The sequence below is a fragment of the Porites lutea genome, chromosome 10 (genome assembly GCF_958299795.1).
Source record: "Porites lutea chromosome 10, jaPorLute2.1, whole genome shotgun sequence".
NCBI lineage: Eukaryota > Metazoa > Cnidaria > Anthozoa > Scleractinia > Poritidae > Porites > Porites lutea.
In genome coordinates this window covers 24,413,583-24,431,995 of record NC_133210.1, presented here as the reverse complement: position 1 = coordinate 24,431,995, position 18,413 = coordinate 24,413,583, and the positions used below count along the sequence as shown (strand labels likewise).

At 38.8% G+C, this 18,413-nt stretch overlaps 2 protein-coding genes across 3 annotated transcripts in view; both read right to left on the bottom strand.

Moving 5' to 3' along the window:
* Window positions 1-13,705, bottom strand: part of LOC140951358 (uncharacterized) — a 36,386-nt gene extending 22,681 nt beyond the window's left edge. For both annotated transcript variants that reach the window (XM_073400623.1, XM_073400622.1), the window contains exons 1-10: window positions 13,374-13,705; window positions 13,056-13,106; window positions 10,044-10,252; window positions 9,040-9,113; window positions 8,200-8,305; window positions 7,157-7,229; window positions 6,962-7,048; window positions 5,035-5,163; window positions 3,022-3,180; window positions 1,863-1,928 (exon numbers count right to left, since the gene is read on the bottom strand). In XM_073400623.1, the coding sequence (XP_073256724.1) occupies window positions 1,863-1,928; window positions 3,022-3,180; window positions 5,035-5,163; window positions 6,962-7,048; window positions 7,157-7,229; window positions 8,200-8,305; window positions 9,040-9,113; window positions 10,044-10,252; window positions 13,056-13,106; window positions 13,374-13,538 (1,119 nt within the window). In that variant the 5' untranslated portion in view covers window positions 13,539-13,705. The remainder of the gene's footprint in view (window positions 1-1,862; window positions 1,929-3,021; window positions 3,181-5,034; window positions 5,164-6,961; window positions 7,049-7,156; window positions 7,230-8,199; window positions 8,306-9,039; window positions 9,114-10,043; window positions 10,253-13,055; window positions 13,107-13,373) is intronic.
* Window positions 13,706-16,373: 2,668 nt separating this feature from the next.
* Window positions 16,374-17,460, bottom strand: LOC140950008 (melanopsin-A-like). The gene has a single exon (XM_073399166.1). The coding sequence runs from the start codon at window positions 17,458-17,460 to the stop codon at window positions 16,459-16,461; it is 1,002 nt and encodes a 333-aa protein (XP_073255267.1). The 3' UTR covers window positions 16,374-16,458.
* Between the last annotated feature and the right edge of the window lie 953 nt (window positions 17,461-18,413).

Genomic DNA, 18,413 nt, shown 5'->3' with positions numbered 1-18,413 from the left:
TTAGATGATGCATGTGTTATCGCAAAGAATTTGACTTTAATGTATTCTTTATCCACTGACGTACCAGAAAAATGCCTTTCAGTGCCTTTGTTTTTACTTTACGCTCCAAAGCACAGGGTCCACAGGAGATGTGTTTGTCGTTAGAACATCAAAACCCGTCGAAAACCTCTGAAAAAATGGGTTATTTTGATCGCGTTACAGTTTCGTTACACATTCTATAGACCGCAAACCAAGAGACTGAGGGCTCGCAAGATCGGCTTACAGTATAAAATACGGCGGCACTTCGTGCCGCGGTCGCCCTTCGGTCACCCTTCGGACGACGTGCCGTGCGCCAGCGAGGATATGGCTTGCGGTTATTGATTTTCAAAAGTCGACCTGGGTCAGATAAGAAGCGAAGAAATCGTCTACAGTAGATTTATAAAGATCCCATTGGGCTAATTAATCGTGCTAAGCGACAGGTATAGACATTTTTCAAGGTGAGACTTTAAATAAGTAATTCATTTATTCACACGAAACTCCTCTGGACCCTGTGTCCAAAGTAGAATGAAATTGGACACGCGCTATTCGACACGTGATAGCTCAATCCGTACAATTTAGTAAAATTGCCAAAAAACTGAAGATAGATTTGTGCCAATTTTTTTCTCATCGAGAGGAAGCACTGTCCTTATTTAAATCATGAAGTAAAAAATGGGGGTCACCGAACTCGTTTTTGCCCTAGAGCTGCAGAAAGTGCGCACCAAATGCATTTTCTCCGATTTTTGAGAGAGGACTGGGGCGAGTTTCAAAATAGAATGTATGTGAAAGGGGGAGAATGTATTAAAAAATCCGTTTTTACAGAATTTACATCGAGATGTCACATTTAGGACACAATGTGATAAAGAAAGCGTTTAAATGAAAATCAAAGTGAGTAAGCACAAGTTAAACATCTACTATCGAAGTTTTCCGTGAGGAGTCGAAATCAGCAATACGCGTACTGCTTACCTTCTGCACATTCCAAACACACTGAGTCTCACCTCGGCAAGAAACAACCGCAAGCAAAACTTCCAATAGCGTTTCTCTTCAGTCAACTTCATTTTAATAATGTTACTTCACCTGCTCTTTTTTTCGGCGGCCATCTTGTTATGCGCAGTAAGAGATGCGCAGTGCAAAACCAGGGAATCACCTTAAAAGCCGACGTTTCGGTATCATCATGACACCATTCTCAAGGCAAAATGAATAAGTAATGCGAAGATTTGATTTCTGTAGTCTCTACAAATAGAAATCAAATCTTCGCATTACTTATTCATTTTGCCTTGAGAATGGTGTCATGATGATACCGAAACGGCGGCTTTTAACGTTAATATTCGCTTGCTTATGTTTTAAGAAATCGTTATTGCTCAAGAATAATAATAATAATAATAAATTTAAAAAACACTTAATTTAGCTTAGAAAGAGTTAATTTAACTAAGAAAAATTTATTCGAATTAAAGACATTTCATTTCAATTAAAAAAACTGTCAGCCTCTAAAATTCAAAAGTTTCTTTCTAATAATAATAATAATTATAATAAAATTAATAATAATAATAATAATAAAAACTATTCAACTGTAGTTCTATCCTGGAAGCCACGATAACGCATTCAATACGTTATTATTTCATTTCGTTCGTTTCAATGAACATTAAAGTTTAATGTTCGGAACTAATCGATCAATAAATTCTCTGTTTTCATTTATTAATTATGGCGCCTGGGGCTCTGACATATTTTACTTAGGCAGCAGGCTTGTCAACACAGAGAAATTCAGTCCACTTATGAATGGACGGATTACTACAACAATTGCTTAAAAAAAAACCTGATCACGGAGAAAGTATATTAATAAAGCATACCTTTAACTTCTTTTTCAGTGTGTGTATTTCTAACTTGAGCTCTTTGATCAATTTCACATTTTCGTCCTGAAAATACAAAGCGAAAATTACTTGAAGTACCGTGAATACCAAGAGCCATAATATTATGGCTCGTGGCGAATACCTATAAGCGCGTTTGTGCAACTTGTCTCGGTCAACAGGGAGTTCGTAGTGCGTTGAGGTCATATCCGTTAGCCGAGAAACTAGGCAATTTTCATGCACCAATTATATAGGTGCGCTCTATGAGCAAGAGATTATTTCCGGGGTAGGTATTTAGGGCCAGTTATTTTAAACGAAGTCTGACTTTCTCGCGGCACAGAGACTCAGCGGACCCCCACATAAGTATAGTACTGGCTCTCTAGTTTGGGTTGCAAGCCTTCTTACGCTATTAACAGCAAACTATTTTTAGGTGTGACGGCTGGACAAATTTAAAAGGGCTTAGAACGGGGTTTTGGTAAGCAGTTAGCTAAACTCAAGCCCAAACTACGCCTGTAAACCTTTTCTTTTGTCAGGACAATGTTTCAGCCAATCTTGAATTTACTCGCTTTACGGGTTTACGAGGGCGAGACTGTGTCCTCTGCACGCGTTAATTGATCCAAGCTATCAGCGCGTCACGTTTTGTGTGCAGTAGTTTGATTTTTTAAGAGTAAAACCTAGGGTGCTTAAAAAAACGTCATTTAAAAACTAAATTGGCGCTCATTCAAACTTTTTCGCGCTTATTCCATCTCGTTCAATTCGTCAAATGTCGGAAAATTTTTCTGGAGTGAAATTCTAAAGGCTGTATCGAAGTTTAGGAACAGAAAAAGAAAGTCGTTCTCTTGTGTTCATGTTCTCCAAAAAACGTGAAATTAGGCACTTAACGTCACAGTCGTGCAGTGAAGGCAAAGAAATGTACAAAAAAGCGTTATGCACGTGCAGAGTTGTTGTTTTGCCAATCTAAACCTATTGCTTTTTTCACGTTCTCGTAACCGTCGCCGTCGCCGTCGTTGCTTATGCTCCCTGACTGTTCCGCAATACTCAAAAGCAATTAGAAAATAGACAGTAAAAAACAGTAATTTGAAAGTGTTTTTCCAAATTGGTAGACTTGGTTCCCCCTTTGTTTGTTCATTTGTTTGCTTGTTTTTCTCAAATCAAAACTCACCTCATTTACTTTAGGGTCATTCACTATATTTTTAGCTTGATTTGCGAATCTCAGCGTGTTCAGCGTCTCGTTGTGACAAGAAGCCGATGGTGACACAGCAGCGAGCATAACTGTTCGACAGTTTCCACCAAGACAATCTTTCAATATCCAGGTCAGCGCCTACAACAAAATGAAAAAAAAGTCAATTATTTACGCCATTTTTACACTATACCGATACCGGATAGCTCTTACGCCCACAAGAAAAACCATACCGAATAGGACTGTTGTTCACACACAAGAACGATGATTTTGGTGGGTTTGTCATTCTTCTTCGCAGTGTAAACATGTGTTCGGGGCGTAGCGGAAGTAAATGAGTAGGAGCGAGGACTGGAACCCACTGAACCGGAAGTAAATACTCAAAAGTGAGACTTGAGATCAAGTGCACCAAACTCTCTCAGCCAACCGCTCCGTACGATGTTTGATGTGTGTGTACGACTTGTTTCATTCCCGTACCGTTGCCGTTCCTATTGTACCGGATAGCTTTACATGTCGGCACGAAAAACTATCCGGCATAGTGTAGACACGAAGTTATACGTGTTGATCTCATAGGGACTTTAAGATCCAACGACGCGGACGGCGACGAAAACCTCATAAAAACAATAGGTTTTACAACCAAAACAACAACTTTGCACGTGCATCACGCTCGTTTGTACATGTCTTTACCCGTTTTTGCACGACTACGACGTGAAAATACCTAATTTCTCATCTTATGGAGTACGTAAACAAGGAACAACGAAATGCTATTTCTCTTTCTGAACTTGGATATGGTCCCTAGGAATTCAACTCCGGGAGGGTTCGCCTACATTAGTGATAAAGTAAGTGGGTAGGAATAATTGCGATAAAGACTGAAAGAAAGCAAATACACTTTTTAAGCGACGTTCTCTTTGCCGTCGCGTCGTTGAATCTTAAACTCCCCAATAGGGAGCTTAAGCAACAACAACGGCGACGGCTATGAAAACGTCACTTAAAAAGTGAATTCGCGTTGCCTCAAACGTTATCGCGCTTATTCCATCTCGTTTAACTCGTTAAATGTTTGCAAATATTTTTGTAGTTGAATTCTAAAAGACTGCATCAAAGTTCAGGAAAAGAAAAAGAAAGTTGTTGTCTTGTGTTCATGTCCTCGACAAAACGTGAAATTAGGCATTTTCACGTTGTAGTCGTGGAGTGACGGCAAAGAAACGTACAAAAAAGCGAGTTGCACGTGCAAAGTTGTTGTTTTACCAATCTCAACCTATTGCTTTTTAAACGTCCTCGTTGCCGTTGCCGTTGCCGTTGTCGTTGCTTAACCTCCCTAACACAAGAACACAACTGTTTTTATTTCATTGGTTATCCTATGCTTTTCTGTTTTGTCTGCACAAAGGATTAAGGATTTCTTTTAAATCAAGTTGCGAACAATACAACCTTCGACTGGCGCCAGACAAAAAACAAAACGTTTTGTTTATGGGTCGTTTTTGAGGGTTCGGCGAGAGCGATTGGGGTGATAAAAATAAAACACGAACACAAGAGTGTAGCTACCTATCCACACGTACGTGAAAAAATGTTGAAAAATAACTTCTCGCAACCTACAACAAGTAACATCGTTATTCAACTCGTTTTGCAGGAATGTTACAAAACAAGTTGCACGATTTTGTGGCCCTTTCACTCTCATTTTTAATGTTTAAGGCGAAATCTTCATAACATCAAACACCAGTAATTACGGCTGGAACTTAAAAAAACGAACACACCATAATTTGGGCACCTTCATAAGCCGAAAGGCATCAGGTGACCCGAGCTGGTACGACTGTGCATGAAGCAAGTCATTCAAACGTCATTATACTTTTTTCCACCAATAAGGTAGCTTCATCTTACACATCAACCAAACACATCGCATAATTCCTCTGTTAGCTCTAACAAAGACTAAAGTTTGTGATGTTAGTTGTCAATCTCTTATTGATGGTCATTTCACATTTTAAATGGGAAGGTTTTTCTACTTACAGAGTCTTTGTATGGGACGGGAGGGCCGGACGTTGAGGAGTTTGAGCCGCTGTTTGCTAACGTAGACATCACCCGCTCCAGCGTCATCAGAGATTTGTCGCCATCAGAAGTGGAACAGCTGTCAGAACACTTAAACATAAAAATTAAAACAGAAACATCTCGATTTTTGAGCAGCATAGAAACAAACAGTTTATTCATCAATTACGGCTCAAACTGAGCTGCAGATAACAGTTTGTCATTGATCAATGTACAACTAAAACTGACCCTACCCTCCCTCGTAGACGTTTCTTATAGGGCTTTGTACCTTCGTCACGCGTTCCTTCACCACGAACGACATGGCCCGTACCTGACGAAATCTGTGGTCGGCCAGTGCCGTCCGAACAAAAATTATAGCATAGACTACAGTGCTCGACTTTCAGAAAAAAATCTTGGGGCCAACAGGCCCCCATGTTTTCATTTTTGGTCGCCAGAACAAGTATTCTGGTCGCCAAAAATTATATATTATAAGGTATTCAAGCTTAAGGTTCAGGAAATGGAATACACATTAAGAAAAACAAACTTAAGGAATCTTAAAAAAACTTATTTGGGATATTAAAGAACAAAATCTGCAAAATTTGTTTTGCGTCCCATGTATTTGCACGTTCAGAAATGAACATCGGTGAAACTTCATCTATTTCGCGGTTGCCTAACACGTGATCGAAAGTCTCCAGAAAGAGGAAACGTCGCTAATGTTTTCGGGCAATGAAGTTGATTTCGCGAGAAGTCTGTTAGACAAACAGCATGAAGTCAACGGTACTTCATTAGAACTCAATAAAATACTTCAGAGCTTTTATTTGGGTCGCCACGCTCAACAGAAATTTGCGTAAAGTTGTTTACAAGAATTGCGAAGTTCGAGTAAGCGCTGTTCGTTCTCGATTAGCTTCGATTAGCTTTAGCTTTTATCAGACTAATCTGCTATCGAGTCCGCAATCGAGATACATGTTGGGCAAAAAGAAATTGTTTTAAATATCGATGCGCTTAAAGTCATTCCCGGAGAAACACGGGACGATCTGTTGAGAATTGCGATCGATTTGCCCGAAAGTCGATAAGTCTTTCGTCGAATTCATTCATTTCACAATCCTCTTTCAAGTAAACGTAGATTAGAGTGTTGAAAGAAATCGTTAAAGCGTTTAGACAAATCGTTAAAATGTTTAGACAAACCGTTAGAGCGTTTGGGCAAAACGTTAGAGCGTTAGCAAAACCGTTAGCTATCCGTTAGTTTTGTAAAGGATAACAGATTATCATTAGTGTACGTTTACCCAAAGAAGAAAGTCACCTATCTTGGTGGCCAGGTTGGCGACTAGCGGTGAAAATTTAGTCGCCACTGAGTAAAAGCTGGTCGCATTGGCGACCCCACAGGTCGCAACGTCGAGCCCTGGACTATCATTTTGCAGATGAACAAAATCTACCTTGAGCACTTATGAATAGGCCCATTGCAGCTAGTCGTCCAATTCACGTGGAACAAGACCGCCATGCTGGAGAAAAAGGGACGCACTGAGAAAAGAAAATTGCTATTTTATCTTGCCGGTGCTTCCTTTGCTCTTCAGCATGGCGTTTGACATGCTGCAAAGGGCCTATTATCACTGCCACGATTACTGGAGAGAATACATGGCAGTAATTAGTAGTAAGGGCCTGGATGAAAATTACTTTCTGTAATTCTGGTTTTAACCAGTACAAAATGGTAGTCTTGCTAACGTTGTTGTTGTTATTGCTGTACCAGCGAAACGTGTGTCTACCATTGTCTACCATGCATGGTTTTCGTTTACGACGCATGAGGCATCCTCGATTGAGTATAACCACACTTTCGTATTGTCTGACCAGAATGGTGCCCAACACCAGACATATCTCCTTTTTAAGGAAGCCAAATTATTTGCAAATGTCAATCTACCTCGTCATGTATGCTCTTGCTTCCTGCTAAATCCACAAGCTGAATCACACTGACAATTTCACTCGGCAAATTTTCTTCAAGACGTGCCTAAATAGATTAAGAATATTAAAAATTTCCTCGAAACAGCAACGTGCGTTAAATACAAATCGCCTCAAACATCACGAAAAAAGTCATATATTCAATTGTTGTTATTACCTGGGTAAACCTTATGGTGAAGATTGTATGCGAACTACTGGAAAATGAATCTGACGCTCTTGAACAAACTGATCTGTAAAGATGAAACAAATGTACACTCAGATTCGTAGAAGCACATGACATGTTCAAATATGTTTCGACTAATCGATTTATATTTCTTCTTCTTGTTTATTTTTTTCAGTGAAAAGTATGTACATGTAAATGCTTGTAGGAATGACATAAACATCGGACACCCGTCCCTCGGGACTGTGCGTTAGTGACAGTCTGTAAGAGCGTGGTACAAGAGGAATTTCTTTTGAAAATATTTGCTGCAGAAGAGGAACATGTGCTTACACCAGAGCGAGTAATGGGAAAGGGAGGAAATCTTAGAGCGTTGGCAAGGATATGTGAATTTCATTACAGTTTTTTTAAAGGTTGTGATTTAACGGAAGTCTAAATACTGGGACGTCCGCACATATAAATCGATTTTTTGAAATGTCGTCAACGTTACGCGCGACTGCCTCAAACAAAACGATGCAGACTATTGTATTATTATATATTGTATTAGCGACCGTTGAACTCTCTCTTGACAAAACTGAATGAAAATTTGTGGACCTCGCTGGAAACCAACTTCCGCTTAATTACAAGCGTTTAATTGGTCTAAAAATAACTTTGCTAAAATGCACAAATCCCAAGGGCTCGGCTGGGCGTTTACTGCTATGTCTTGTTATTCTCTCTTCGTGAAAACAATTCGAGGAGTCTACAAGGGCGGTATAAACTTTATAGCAAAAACGTTACCTTAAACAAAATCTTAGAAATAGAAGATTGTTTGATGAGAAGTTTCTTTCTAGGAACCATGGACGAAACTCTTGTGTCGAGCTTCAACAAAGGGCAGCCATTTACTTACAGCTGTATACTCAGTCAGGTAAATAAGATACGTCACATGTACTGGTTTGTAAAGTAGTCAGTAATGAAAAAAAACTTAAATCCTTGACAGAACTCCAGCTCTTATTTGGGAGCTAATGATCTGAACCTTGGTTACAGTAGACAGCAACAGACCTCACCTATTTTTCTTCCCTTTATCAATCAATCCAAAAACTTCACAAACATCTGTAACAATATGTTTTGTCAATTTGTCGACATACACACCAAATTCACGGTGTTCACGTACTGCAAGGAAAGCAAATAAAAACCACTATAGTTACCCATATTCCCATTAAAACAATAATCTTAAAAGTATTTACTAGAGAAGATAACCTGAGATCAGGTTTTCGTTTTACCTTGCCTGCGGGCGGAATTTTATTTACCAAGCCAAAGAAAAATAGAGCCGGATCTCAGGTTCTAGAGGAGACAGGAATCCAGTTTGATACTGAGCCTTGTTTTGCTTGACCTTCCAACAATGAACTTTTGCAAGCTTGTTTCTTGGAAGTGATTATTACAATTAAGTCATTTATATGATGAACTTAATTTATCTGTTGGCAATTTTTTTTTTGAAACAAATAATTAGGAGACAAGCTAGGAATGCTTACTCAAGCTTATCAAGCTAGATCATCAGTCTCTTGTACAAACTGGACCAATTGCAAACTCTCACTCTGTAATTGCACATTAGTACAATGGTCATTTGGAGAATAGGTATAAATGCATTCATGCGGTTAACAAAAAGTAGCTTTTGCAGAACAAGACAGTCTGCTAAGGGCTGACACTTTCTTTTTCCAGTTTGAAGCTGCTTAAGTCAACATCTGATCAGAATAAAGAAATGGCTAAATTTGAAAGCTGTAAGTTTTCAAAAGACCAAAACTGTACAGCCCTACTGATTTACGTATCTTTAACTACAAGTGCAGAACTAATAATTTTTACTATACCATGCAAGGCAACACGTGTATCAGTCATTCAAGTTTGTATACCTCGTAATGAGTCCTGCCAGTTTCTTCTTCTTCCCAGCAAATCCTTCACAAATTCTTTGTGTATTTCAAGAAAACTGTACAAAACAAAAAATTCCACTTTTACAAGAACTCAGTGTACCATAGCCGGTTGTATGGCATCTTCAAGAAGTACTTTTTTTTTGGCATCGTACAATCCAAAATTTGAATTTTTTTTGACTAATACTCAGATTTTGGCCACTTTGGGACTGAAGGAGTACTGCAAAAATTCCTATTTTCATACTTTTATTCCCCATGCTATACAACTGGACACCAGTGCCTTCTTGGTAAATTTGCAGACACTATAAATGTACCAAGTTCAACCTAAGGAGTGCGTATCTGCTAGGTGCAGAGTGGTGCAAAATTTCTGTTTCTTCTCTGAGGTTATACACATAGCACCCACTTCCCTTAACAAATGATTGTAAATTTGTAACCACTCTGAAGTTAACTAGTGTAATCAAACCACTAGCTGGAAAGACTATCCATCTGGGCTCACAGTAGCAAAAAAATTCCCATTTTTAATATGCTTCCTTCCCTGATGCCACACACCTGGATGCTTGCTCTTGGTAAATTTGTAATCATCAAGAATGTATACCTTCCTTACAAAGCCCAGCAAAGAGTATGCAAAAATTCCTATTTCTTCATGCCTTGTTTTCCTTAATGATGCTATATATATCTGGATGCCTGTCCCTTTGGTACATTTGCAACTAAGATAGCTGCTTCTAGTCACAGTACAGTGCTCAATCGAAATCATCTTTTTGCAAAATACAGATGTGTACGGGGAATGAAACCAGTCAACAAAAAAAATCATGATATCACTATGATGATAAATGCAGACATTTCTCAAAAGAAAACCTCTCTTACCGATAAAAGGAGAGGGAACATATCCTGAAATGTAAGGACTTTCCCATAAAAGAAAATTCAATAAATTTTTCTCCAATCCATGTAAATACAGTAAACCCCTTATAAAAGTAAAAGAAAAATTATACCTGATTTCAGCTCTGAAAGATGTATCATCATCATAACATGAAGCTCTTTTGAAAAGGTTTTCACAAATCCATGACATGAGACCTTGGCTTTTATCTGTTCCAAACATGATGTGCGTCTTGCCACTGCCACATGCCCCATAGCTAAACAAACAACTGTTATAACCACTAAAACATGATGAGAGTACAAACTGGCCAACCTCTTCCAAAACCTGCAAAAAAGGCACCATCATCATAGAAATGTGTTTTTTTTTTAAAAAAAAAAAAGGCATTTGAACTGGAATAGATTGATCCAATTCATAACTTGATTCCATTTCACTATTTATAGGTGCAGGGATCCAATAAGGTACATGAATCAGAATAAGTTAAAAATAAACAATTACATAAATGATAAATAAAATACACTTTTGTAATTCAGTTAAGTCTCTGGGCAACTCTCTAAGACAGAGGAGACCTTTCTTGAAACAAACGTTCTTAAACAGAGTTTACTGCATGTATGCTTTTATTCACATTTTTCTCCCAGAGGTGGTAATGGTACCATATAATGGCAGGGCTTAAAATTGAATAACTCCAGCTCATTCTTTGGAAGCAGCTCAATCATTTTGCTTGCCCACGACCAATTCTTGCCCATCTTTGTTACTTAATGATTTGTTTAGAGGATTAATTGACTGAAACCTTCCCCATTGGGCAAGTAAGTGTACTTGCCCAGCAAGAAAATTTTCTTGTCCCAGACTACTGGACAGGACTTTTTTTAGGCCCTGAAAGGTATTGTAATGCAGAAGAGATCCTGCGTAGAATTTCATTAGCACGCTCAAAATTTAGAACCAACTTTTTAAACAAAACAAAGGCTATAAAAACAATACTGCTCAAAATATAGGGTTCAGCTGAACAGAATAAACACACCACAGGTTGGTTGCGGATGATTTGTTGATAAGATTTGGGAAAAATGTTGCACAATAAAGTATTTTTCATATAATTAGACAATATTACCAAATTCACTATGATGGCTTTTAGCCTTTTTTTCTGACCTGGGTACTGCTGCTTTCTACTTCTTTTATAAAGTTGACCTTGGATTCTGGCCCTTTCAGATACATTTAATTTATTTACACAGTCATGCATGTCACACATCATGTCACGCTGTGGTTTACTCCAGAATTTTATTTATAATCACGTAATCACGCATACACAATGACAGTTTCCAGCAGTGAAAAGAAGTCTATTTACACTGTAAGCTCAAAATTGCTTGGTCCTTTGACTAATGCCCTCTTAGGATAAAACTCCAACAAGCAACTGGGCCTTGAAACAGCAACATGAGCACAGATGAAAGATCATGAAATGGCAACAAGTGACATACAGATGGATTGAAACTGTGACAACGACGGAAAAAATCTCAAATACAACAGTAAAATACCGAAAGGGAGATGGCTTCCTTCACAATATGTGAAACTTCAGACTATGGACATACATGTTTAAGCCCTTATAGGACTTCCTCAATGCTTACAGAAATTGTCTCAAATCAAAACTTTTAAGCCAGCTTAAATGATAACATCTTCAAAATTTAATGTAATCCCTGCCTAAGTGCAAACCTCAAGAAAATGTTCCTAAAACCTTAGCAACTAGGGTTTTCCAGCTACTAAATTGTGAAAGATCAATAAATTTGCATAACCCCTGTCACATCATACCCCTTCAAAACTGCCTGACATGTCGAGTCAATCATTTGCTGTAGGAAGTACGAAACCCCCGGTGTGTGACAAAGGCAGACTGCAGACTTGTAGGTATTAAAACGAGGAAAACCTTTTTGTGGAATGCTTTAACAGAGATTCTATCCCTAAAGTTTAAGTCATTTAAAAGTCTAATTTAGGGATAGGGGTTCTGTTAGAGCATTCTACAACTTACAATGTTTACTTCATTTACTTGCCAGCCTGCAGTCTGCGTTTGTCGCACACTACGAAACCCTACACACACCAGTATATAATTATGAAATGAAATTATTTCTCTTGTGCCTGATTAACACAAATCTTTCATAGGTTCTAAAAATCCTAGGCAAATCTACACTACCTTGAGTTCAATTGCCAAACAAATTAACTATGGACAAAAAGGCTGACATAATTGCCAACATTAATTACATCTATTTACTTGGCAAAGGTGTGTGTAGATCAGGACACATAGGAACTGATCTTTCGAGGTGTCAAGTGAAAGAAAATATTTCCATACTTTCTAAAACCTGACAGGGGCAAAAAATCCGTATTAAACTAAGATTTATTCAAATCAGCCACGACTAGCAAAGAGTAGCGCTATATGAAAGATGCCACAATAATAATAATTGTAACTTACTAATAAAAACCGAAAAGCCAAAAAATGTGATAACTTGGCGTGTTATGTGTGAAGAGTTCGGTACACCCAAACAGCTTGAAGTGGAGTTGACCCCGATCTTTAAATTACACGGATCTTGAGAGTGTGCGATAAAATACTACAGTGAAAAAGTTTGTTTTAATGTACATCTGGTGAGTCGCAAAACTTCCTGATCTTCGCCTTTCCTGTCGTGATAAAGCATTCGATAAATTTCTCGGCACGCCATGAAATAACAAAAACATTGTGAAACATCCGGTTTATTCAAGATTTTCGTTTTGCTTTAGGAACACGACTGAATCGCGTATCCGGTTCACACTCCAAGCAAAATTAACGGGAAATCAGAAACAAGGGATATGCGATACAATATTTATTCACAAAAGATGTCCTTTAACATTACTGTAACTTAATTATGTTAACGGTGGAAAGATATGGTCGTATTTTTTTTATGGCCACCGCCATTCACCTCAATCTCTATCACATGTCCACGGCATTCTTTAAAATCACCAGGGTTAACAAAAATTAACTAAGGGCGAAGAACCATAAACTCAGCGTGAGCTCATTCTATTATTTAAGCACAGTGTTTGCTAATGTTATTTCACCGTCTGAAATTTAAAAAAACGCGAAATCCAATATATAAAACCCAAAGCTTTATCGTTTAATTACCTTCGCATTGGTCTGTGGAATTAAGGTGTCTTCGTTCGTCTTGTCACAAAACTGCGAGACAAAATATAACAATAGCACCACAATAATTAGTCGATAAAATTATCAATCAGGTTAATGACTAAAACATCACTTTATTTTAATTAAGATCAGAGATTTGCTACGAAATTAGAAGCAAGAAATTATATGCGCTGCTTGGCGAGAGCGGTCAATACGATAAGCCGTTTACAAGCATAAAGCTAAGCCGAGCCAAACCCGGAGCCGAACCTTGAATTTCAAATATGCCACGAAAATGTCAGGCCCTTTGCAGAATTAACTCACCGTGTAATCAAACTTGAACAACTTTTCTCGTCTAGTTTCAGGGTTAAGAACTTTAACTTCATTGCCTAGCGTCCCCACAACATATTCTTCGTTGTCAGTTCTTTCTTTTTCTGATAAAGATCGAACTGCCACCGCAACTTTCACTCGCCGTTCCTCGTATGCCATGTCGTGTTCGCTCGAAATCTCGCGCCAAAACAACAGTAGCAACTCATAAAAATTCAAAGGCAACTTTCGCTAACAGCAGTGAAATAAAAGTCTGCAATATCAAACGTTTCCGTTAACCAAACACTCGCCAGTATTTTAAGCTCACAGACCTTCATCTCATACATGCATGCAATGTGGTCGCGCCGGAAAATAGTTTCCAAAAGTGGCGGTTTGTAAGATTGAGGCGATGCAAGTAACTTCCGACCGGAAATGACGTTTAATTAAGGGCGCGCTCTAGAAAAAAGCCAAGGTATTCCAGTATTGGCCAGTATCGGCCAGCATTGCCAATGTAAAGTCGACCTTCAGGTAAATCACACATCATGAAAATTTACACAACGTAGTTTTTCCTCGTTATATATTAGGGTTAAGCACTGCCTTTTATAGATTAGGGTTAAGCACCTCCTTTTACAGATTAGGTTCTTTTGGGGGGATCGGGATTGATGCTCTATGTACTTAAAATATTTCCTTAGTGGTCTGGTGGTTAGCGTGGTATATTAGGTTTTCTAGGTTGTGGGTTCAAATCCTACCGCTCTACATATCAATTTATTTTCTTTCAAATTGAAACATTTCCAGCTTGAAATATCATCTAAGTGTGATATAAAAGCAGAAAACAGTTCTACTTCGTATACATTTCATGAGGGGAGAAAGGGGCTACGCCCGATGGGATCTAATGATGACGCCCTCTCTCAAATAAGCGCCCTCTCTATAAACAAGCCCTCCTCTCTTTAATTGTATTGAATTCACATCAACATCTGCATAAGTGATGTGTGTGTCATCAGTATACATCCTAGGCTGGCATGAAGTTAGGCAGTTTGGCAAATCGTTGATGCAGGAGCCCATCATGATGTAAATAAAAAATAAAAGGGGTACCCAGCAAATATTAAAACGCCCCCTTCCCATCAAATGTGTTTGAATTCAGTAAGCATCCGAGGGGGTTTAATAGAAAATTTACGGTATTTTGTCCAGTTTCCGACCGGGACCAGTCCAGTTTCTCGCCTTGACGGGCTTTGGTATTCTCGTCCACAGATCCACTCGGCCTAATTTGTAACGAACCAAGACCTCGTGACCAAGAAACGACGGGCTCTGGGGACGAGAATGGGGCTTTGGCGGTCAATGTTCTCAGCACTTTTGAAGCGAAGGATACATGATCATACATTGGCGTCAAAAATAGGCTCCAAAAAGTAGGATATATAAGAGGCGCTTTCCTTCCAATCTCGTCCCCAGGGCTTTCTCCTCCCATTTTCTATGGAAAAAGCACTGGGGACTAGATTTCAAGTAAACGCCGCAACTAATCGAAAGAACGCGGCGTCTATTCGAGGATGATGATAAAAAAAACTCCGTACAACTTCGTAATCTGCACCATCCAGACAATTACGATGCTATCTCAGCAAAATAAGAGAGACATTGGAACCTTTAAAGTACATTATATTTACAAACGATTTACAGCAACTGCTGTCGGTGATTTAAGAAAAGTGATTTCGAAATAAACGCCGTTCTTGAATATAGACCGCATTTGAAACGCTGAAAATTTAATAAACGCCTCGGCGTCTAGTCGAATAAATGAGGCAACCCTCATATCTAAACTTACTTTAGGAGCCCTCCAGTTACCTTCTGAGGGATGGACTGGGTGATTAAAGAAAAAATATCTCGCCAACAGACCAAAAAGATCTAAAATGAAAATCTTTTCCATCGAACTAACAGTCATACTTACAGCGGAAAATAAATGTAATCAAGTTCGATCACAATGGGCTTTTTTTCTCCCGAAGAGGGAAGGCTTGTCCTTCCTGTGAAAACTCAAGACTCTTTTGTCTTTGCTGCCTTGTTATTAATGTTTAATTTTGTCTTATGATAAAACAGCAGGATTTGGAAGTTTGAAAATCTAGCTTATCAAAACTACGTCATTGAACCGCCACCACACCTCTAGAAAATTACACTGGTCAGTCCAAAAATTTGATGTTGTAAAAGGCATTGAAAAGTATATCTGTTTGACAAATTTAAATGAAAGGGATGAAATTAAAAGCCAAAACTAGGTGTAAGGTAATCCAAGACAGCCTTGGTCTCTGAATTCCACGCCTTGGATTCGGATTCCAGGCGGTAAGATCTTAATATAGGGATAATCTCATGATCATGAAAAAACTGCCTATTGTGAGTTTACCAAGTCAATGTGACTTGTGTGATGCAAGTTACGTAGGTTATACACTGAGGCACTTACACCAGCGCGTGGTTGAACACAAAAATATGTCTTCCTCCATTAGCAAACATTACAAGGATAAGCACTCTACTGTCAAGAAGATCTTGAAGAAGTGCAACAACAAGTTCGATTGTTTAGTCCACGAAATGTTGCTAATTAGCAAGCAAAACTTTTTGCGTGACTTTGCATATTTCATATATGGTACTAATCATCAGCCAAAAAATTTTTTGTCAGTTTATCAGCAATCAATTTGAACTTGAAAATGGCGTCAAGATGACACCGAAACGTCGTTCGTTCTTACCCGGGTTATCTTTTACGTGTTTCTGTATAACTTAACCTTTGCTTATTAACCTAATGACCGTTTTAGCTTCAGGTGTCGTAATGGCTACCTGTAAACAGTGTATGTATGCATGTACTATAGCAAGGTATTACCTAAAACTGGGCTCGCGTATTAGACGCACACTAGTACTAACGTATAAGCTATCATTATCCCTAAAAAGGACATATGCGCTTAAAACTCAGCATCGTCCTAGGCCAGTTTGCGCTATCTGAGTGAGCAGACGCTCGAAACCGAGAGCGATAGCGAATTTTCGCGACAAGCTTGACAGGTGACGTCACATCCAAAATCGCTGAAGATGACTGGGAACGAGGCTGCTAAAAACTAATCTGATCATAAGCTCTCATTTCGCATCAAGAGATCGATACGTTGGTTTCATGTCTTGTATGACTCTGACTGATTTGGTGGTTGCCAGACCGACCAAGACTTAGAGCCCTTTTGAAGGCCGCCTGAAACTGCGGATTCATTATCCCGTATACAATTGGATTTGCTAAACTACTAGTGAACATAAGAAAAATAACAGCCGAAAAAATTCCCCTGGGGATAAAACACCCTACACTCTCTACAATCACAATAACAGATACTGGTCCCCATGTCATCACAAATACACAAACGACCGTGAAACTAGTTTTCAGGAGTCTGATATCAGTTCTATGGCGCCCTGCCGAGACTGCTCCATCTTTCATACCATGCGCATTCAGATTTCGAGTGCTTTCTTTAAGAGTCTTGTAAATCTTGTAGTAGGAGTAAAAGATTGCAAGGGTTGTTCCGTTGACCACTCCGCCCACAACAAGTATGGCATATGAAATATACCGAATTTCCCAAGTAAAAGTGCAGACACCAAAATAAGGATGGTAGGCCATCTTGCCCCACCCATACAAAGGCGGTGTTGCGAAGAGCAAAGAAGCTACCCACACCAGAGCGCAGTAGACTCGTGCCATTCTCTTGCTTGCGAAAATTTTGCTATACAGGGCTGGTTTGACGACTCGGAAATATCGGTTAAAGGAGATAAGCCCCATATTCAGTATAGAGGCAATACCCAAAGTAAACTGGATCGCTGCTTGAAACTCGCACAACTTCTCGCTAAAAATCCAAGTCCCTGTATACAGGCTTGTTACCCAAAAAGGCATGTGCAGCGATGCCATGGAAATGTCAGTCAATGCCAGGTTGTGGATGAATATATTCGTTACGCCCTTAAGTCTGGAATCTTTATTGACAACATAGACGACCAATAAGTTGCCAAGAATGGAGGTGAGGCAAATAAGAATAGACAAGGTCACTTCCAAACTTATTTCAGTGGGAGAACGTTCTAGTGGATCGTGGGTACTCGATCCACTTTGAGAACTGTCCGCCATATTATGACTTGCCAGCCTGCAAAATGTATATATATATATATATAAATATAATAAAATTAACAATAGCTGAATAATGATAATAATGACTAATAATAAAAATGATAATAATAATGCATTATTGTTATTCACACCAAATATTGCGCCAGTTTTTTATTGGCCCAAATCCCGAATCCATCTGGCGTTGACTAAATTTGGAAGACGTGAGCTATATTAATACCGTCGATTCGAAGGTATATTGTACCAGCAGTCTCGCTTCTAGGCAATATCCCTTTCGGTTGTACAAAGCTTGAGAGCGCGCTAGCCTAGCGTTCACTGCCCGAAGAAGAAATAGCCAAATCTATCTCTAGAACTGAACGGAAGAAATCTAATCATCATCACATGAACAACGCGCACTCGTGGAATATATAATTGTTAAAGAAAATTCGTTTACGTTCATCATAACAACTTGAGACTCTCTTCTGAAAACAAGACATAGATTTTATGGGCCGCTCTAAATCTGATAAAATACCGGCGATGTTTTTTGCCTACTTAATGACCTGTATAAGGATTGTTGGCTAAGTTGGCTCAGAAATTGGCTTTAGCCAGAAACCTCAAATGATCCCAAATTTTTACCAGCGAGTGATATTTCATGCCTCATGACACGTTCATTTTTCACACAAAACGTAAATCCTAGATATGTATCCATTTAAACATTTAACCAACTTCAGTTAAAAATACAAAGCGTTACGTGCCACAAAATTTTGACTGCGATTCAGATTTCAATTGGTAAAAATAGCATAATGGCTGTTATTGCTAATTGTATGAGTGAGGTAAGTACAAATCAAAACTATTTCATTTCATTATTCACTCAAAAGCGTAAGACTGCAAGATTTCAGTTACCTGTTTGCAATATTTGTCTTATTTTTTAGCAAACCCAGAAATGGAATCGTGCACAAACAGATCATTGCATTTGC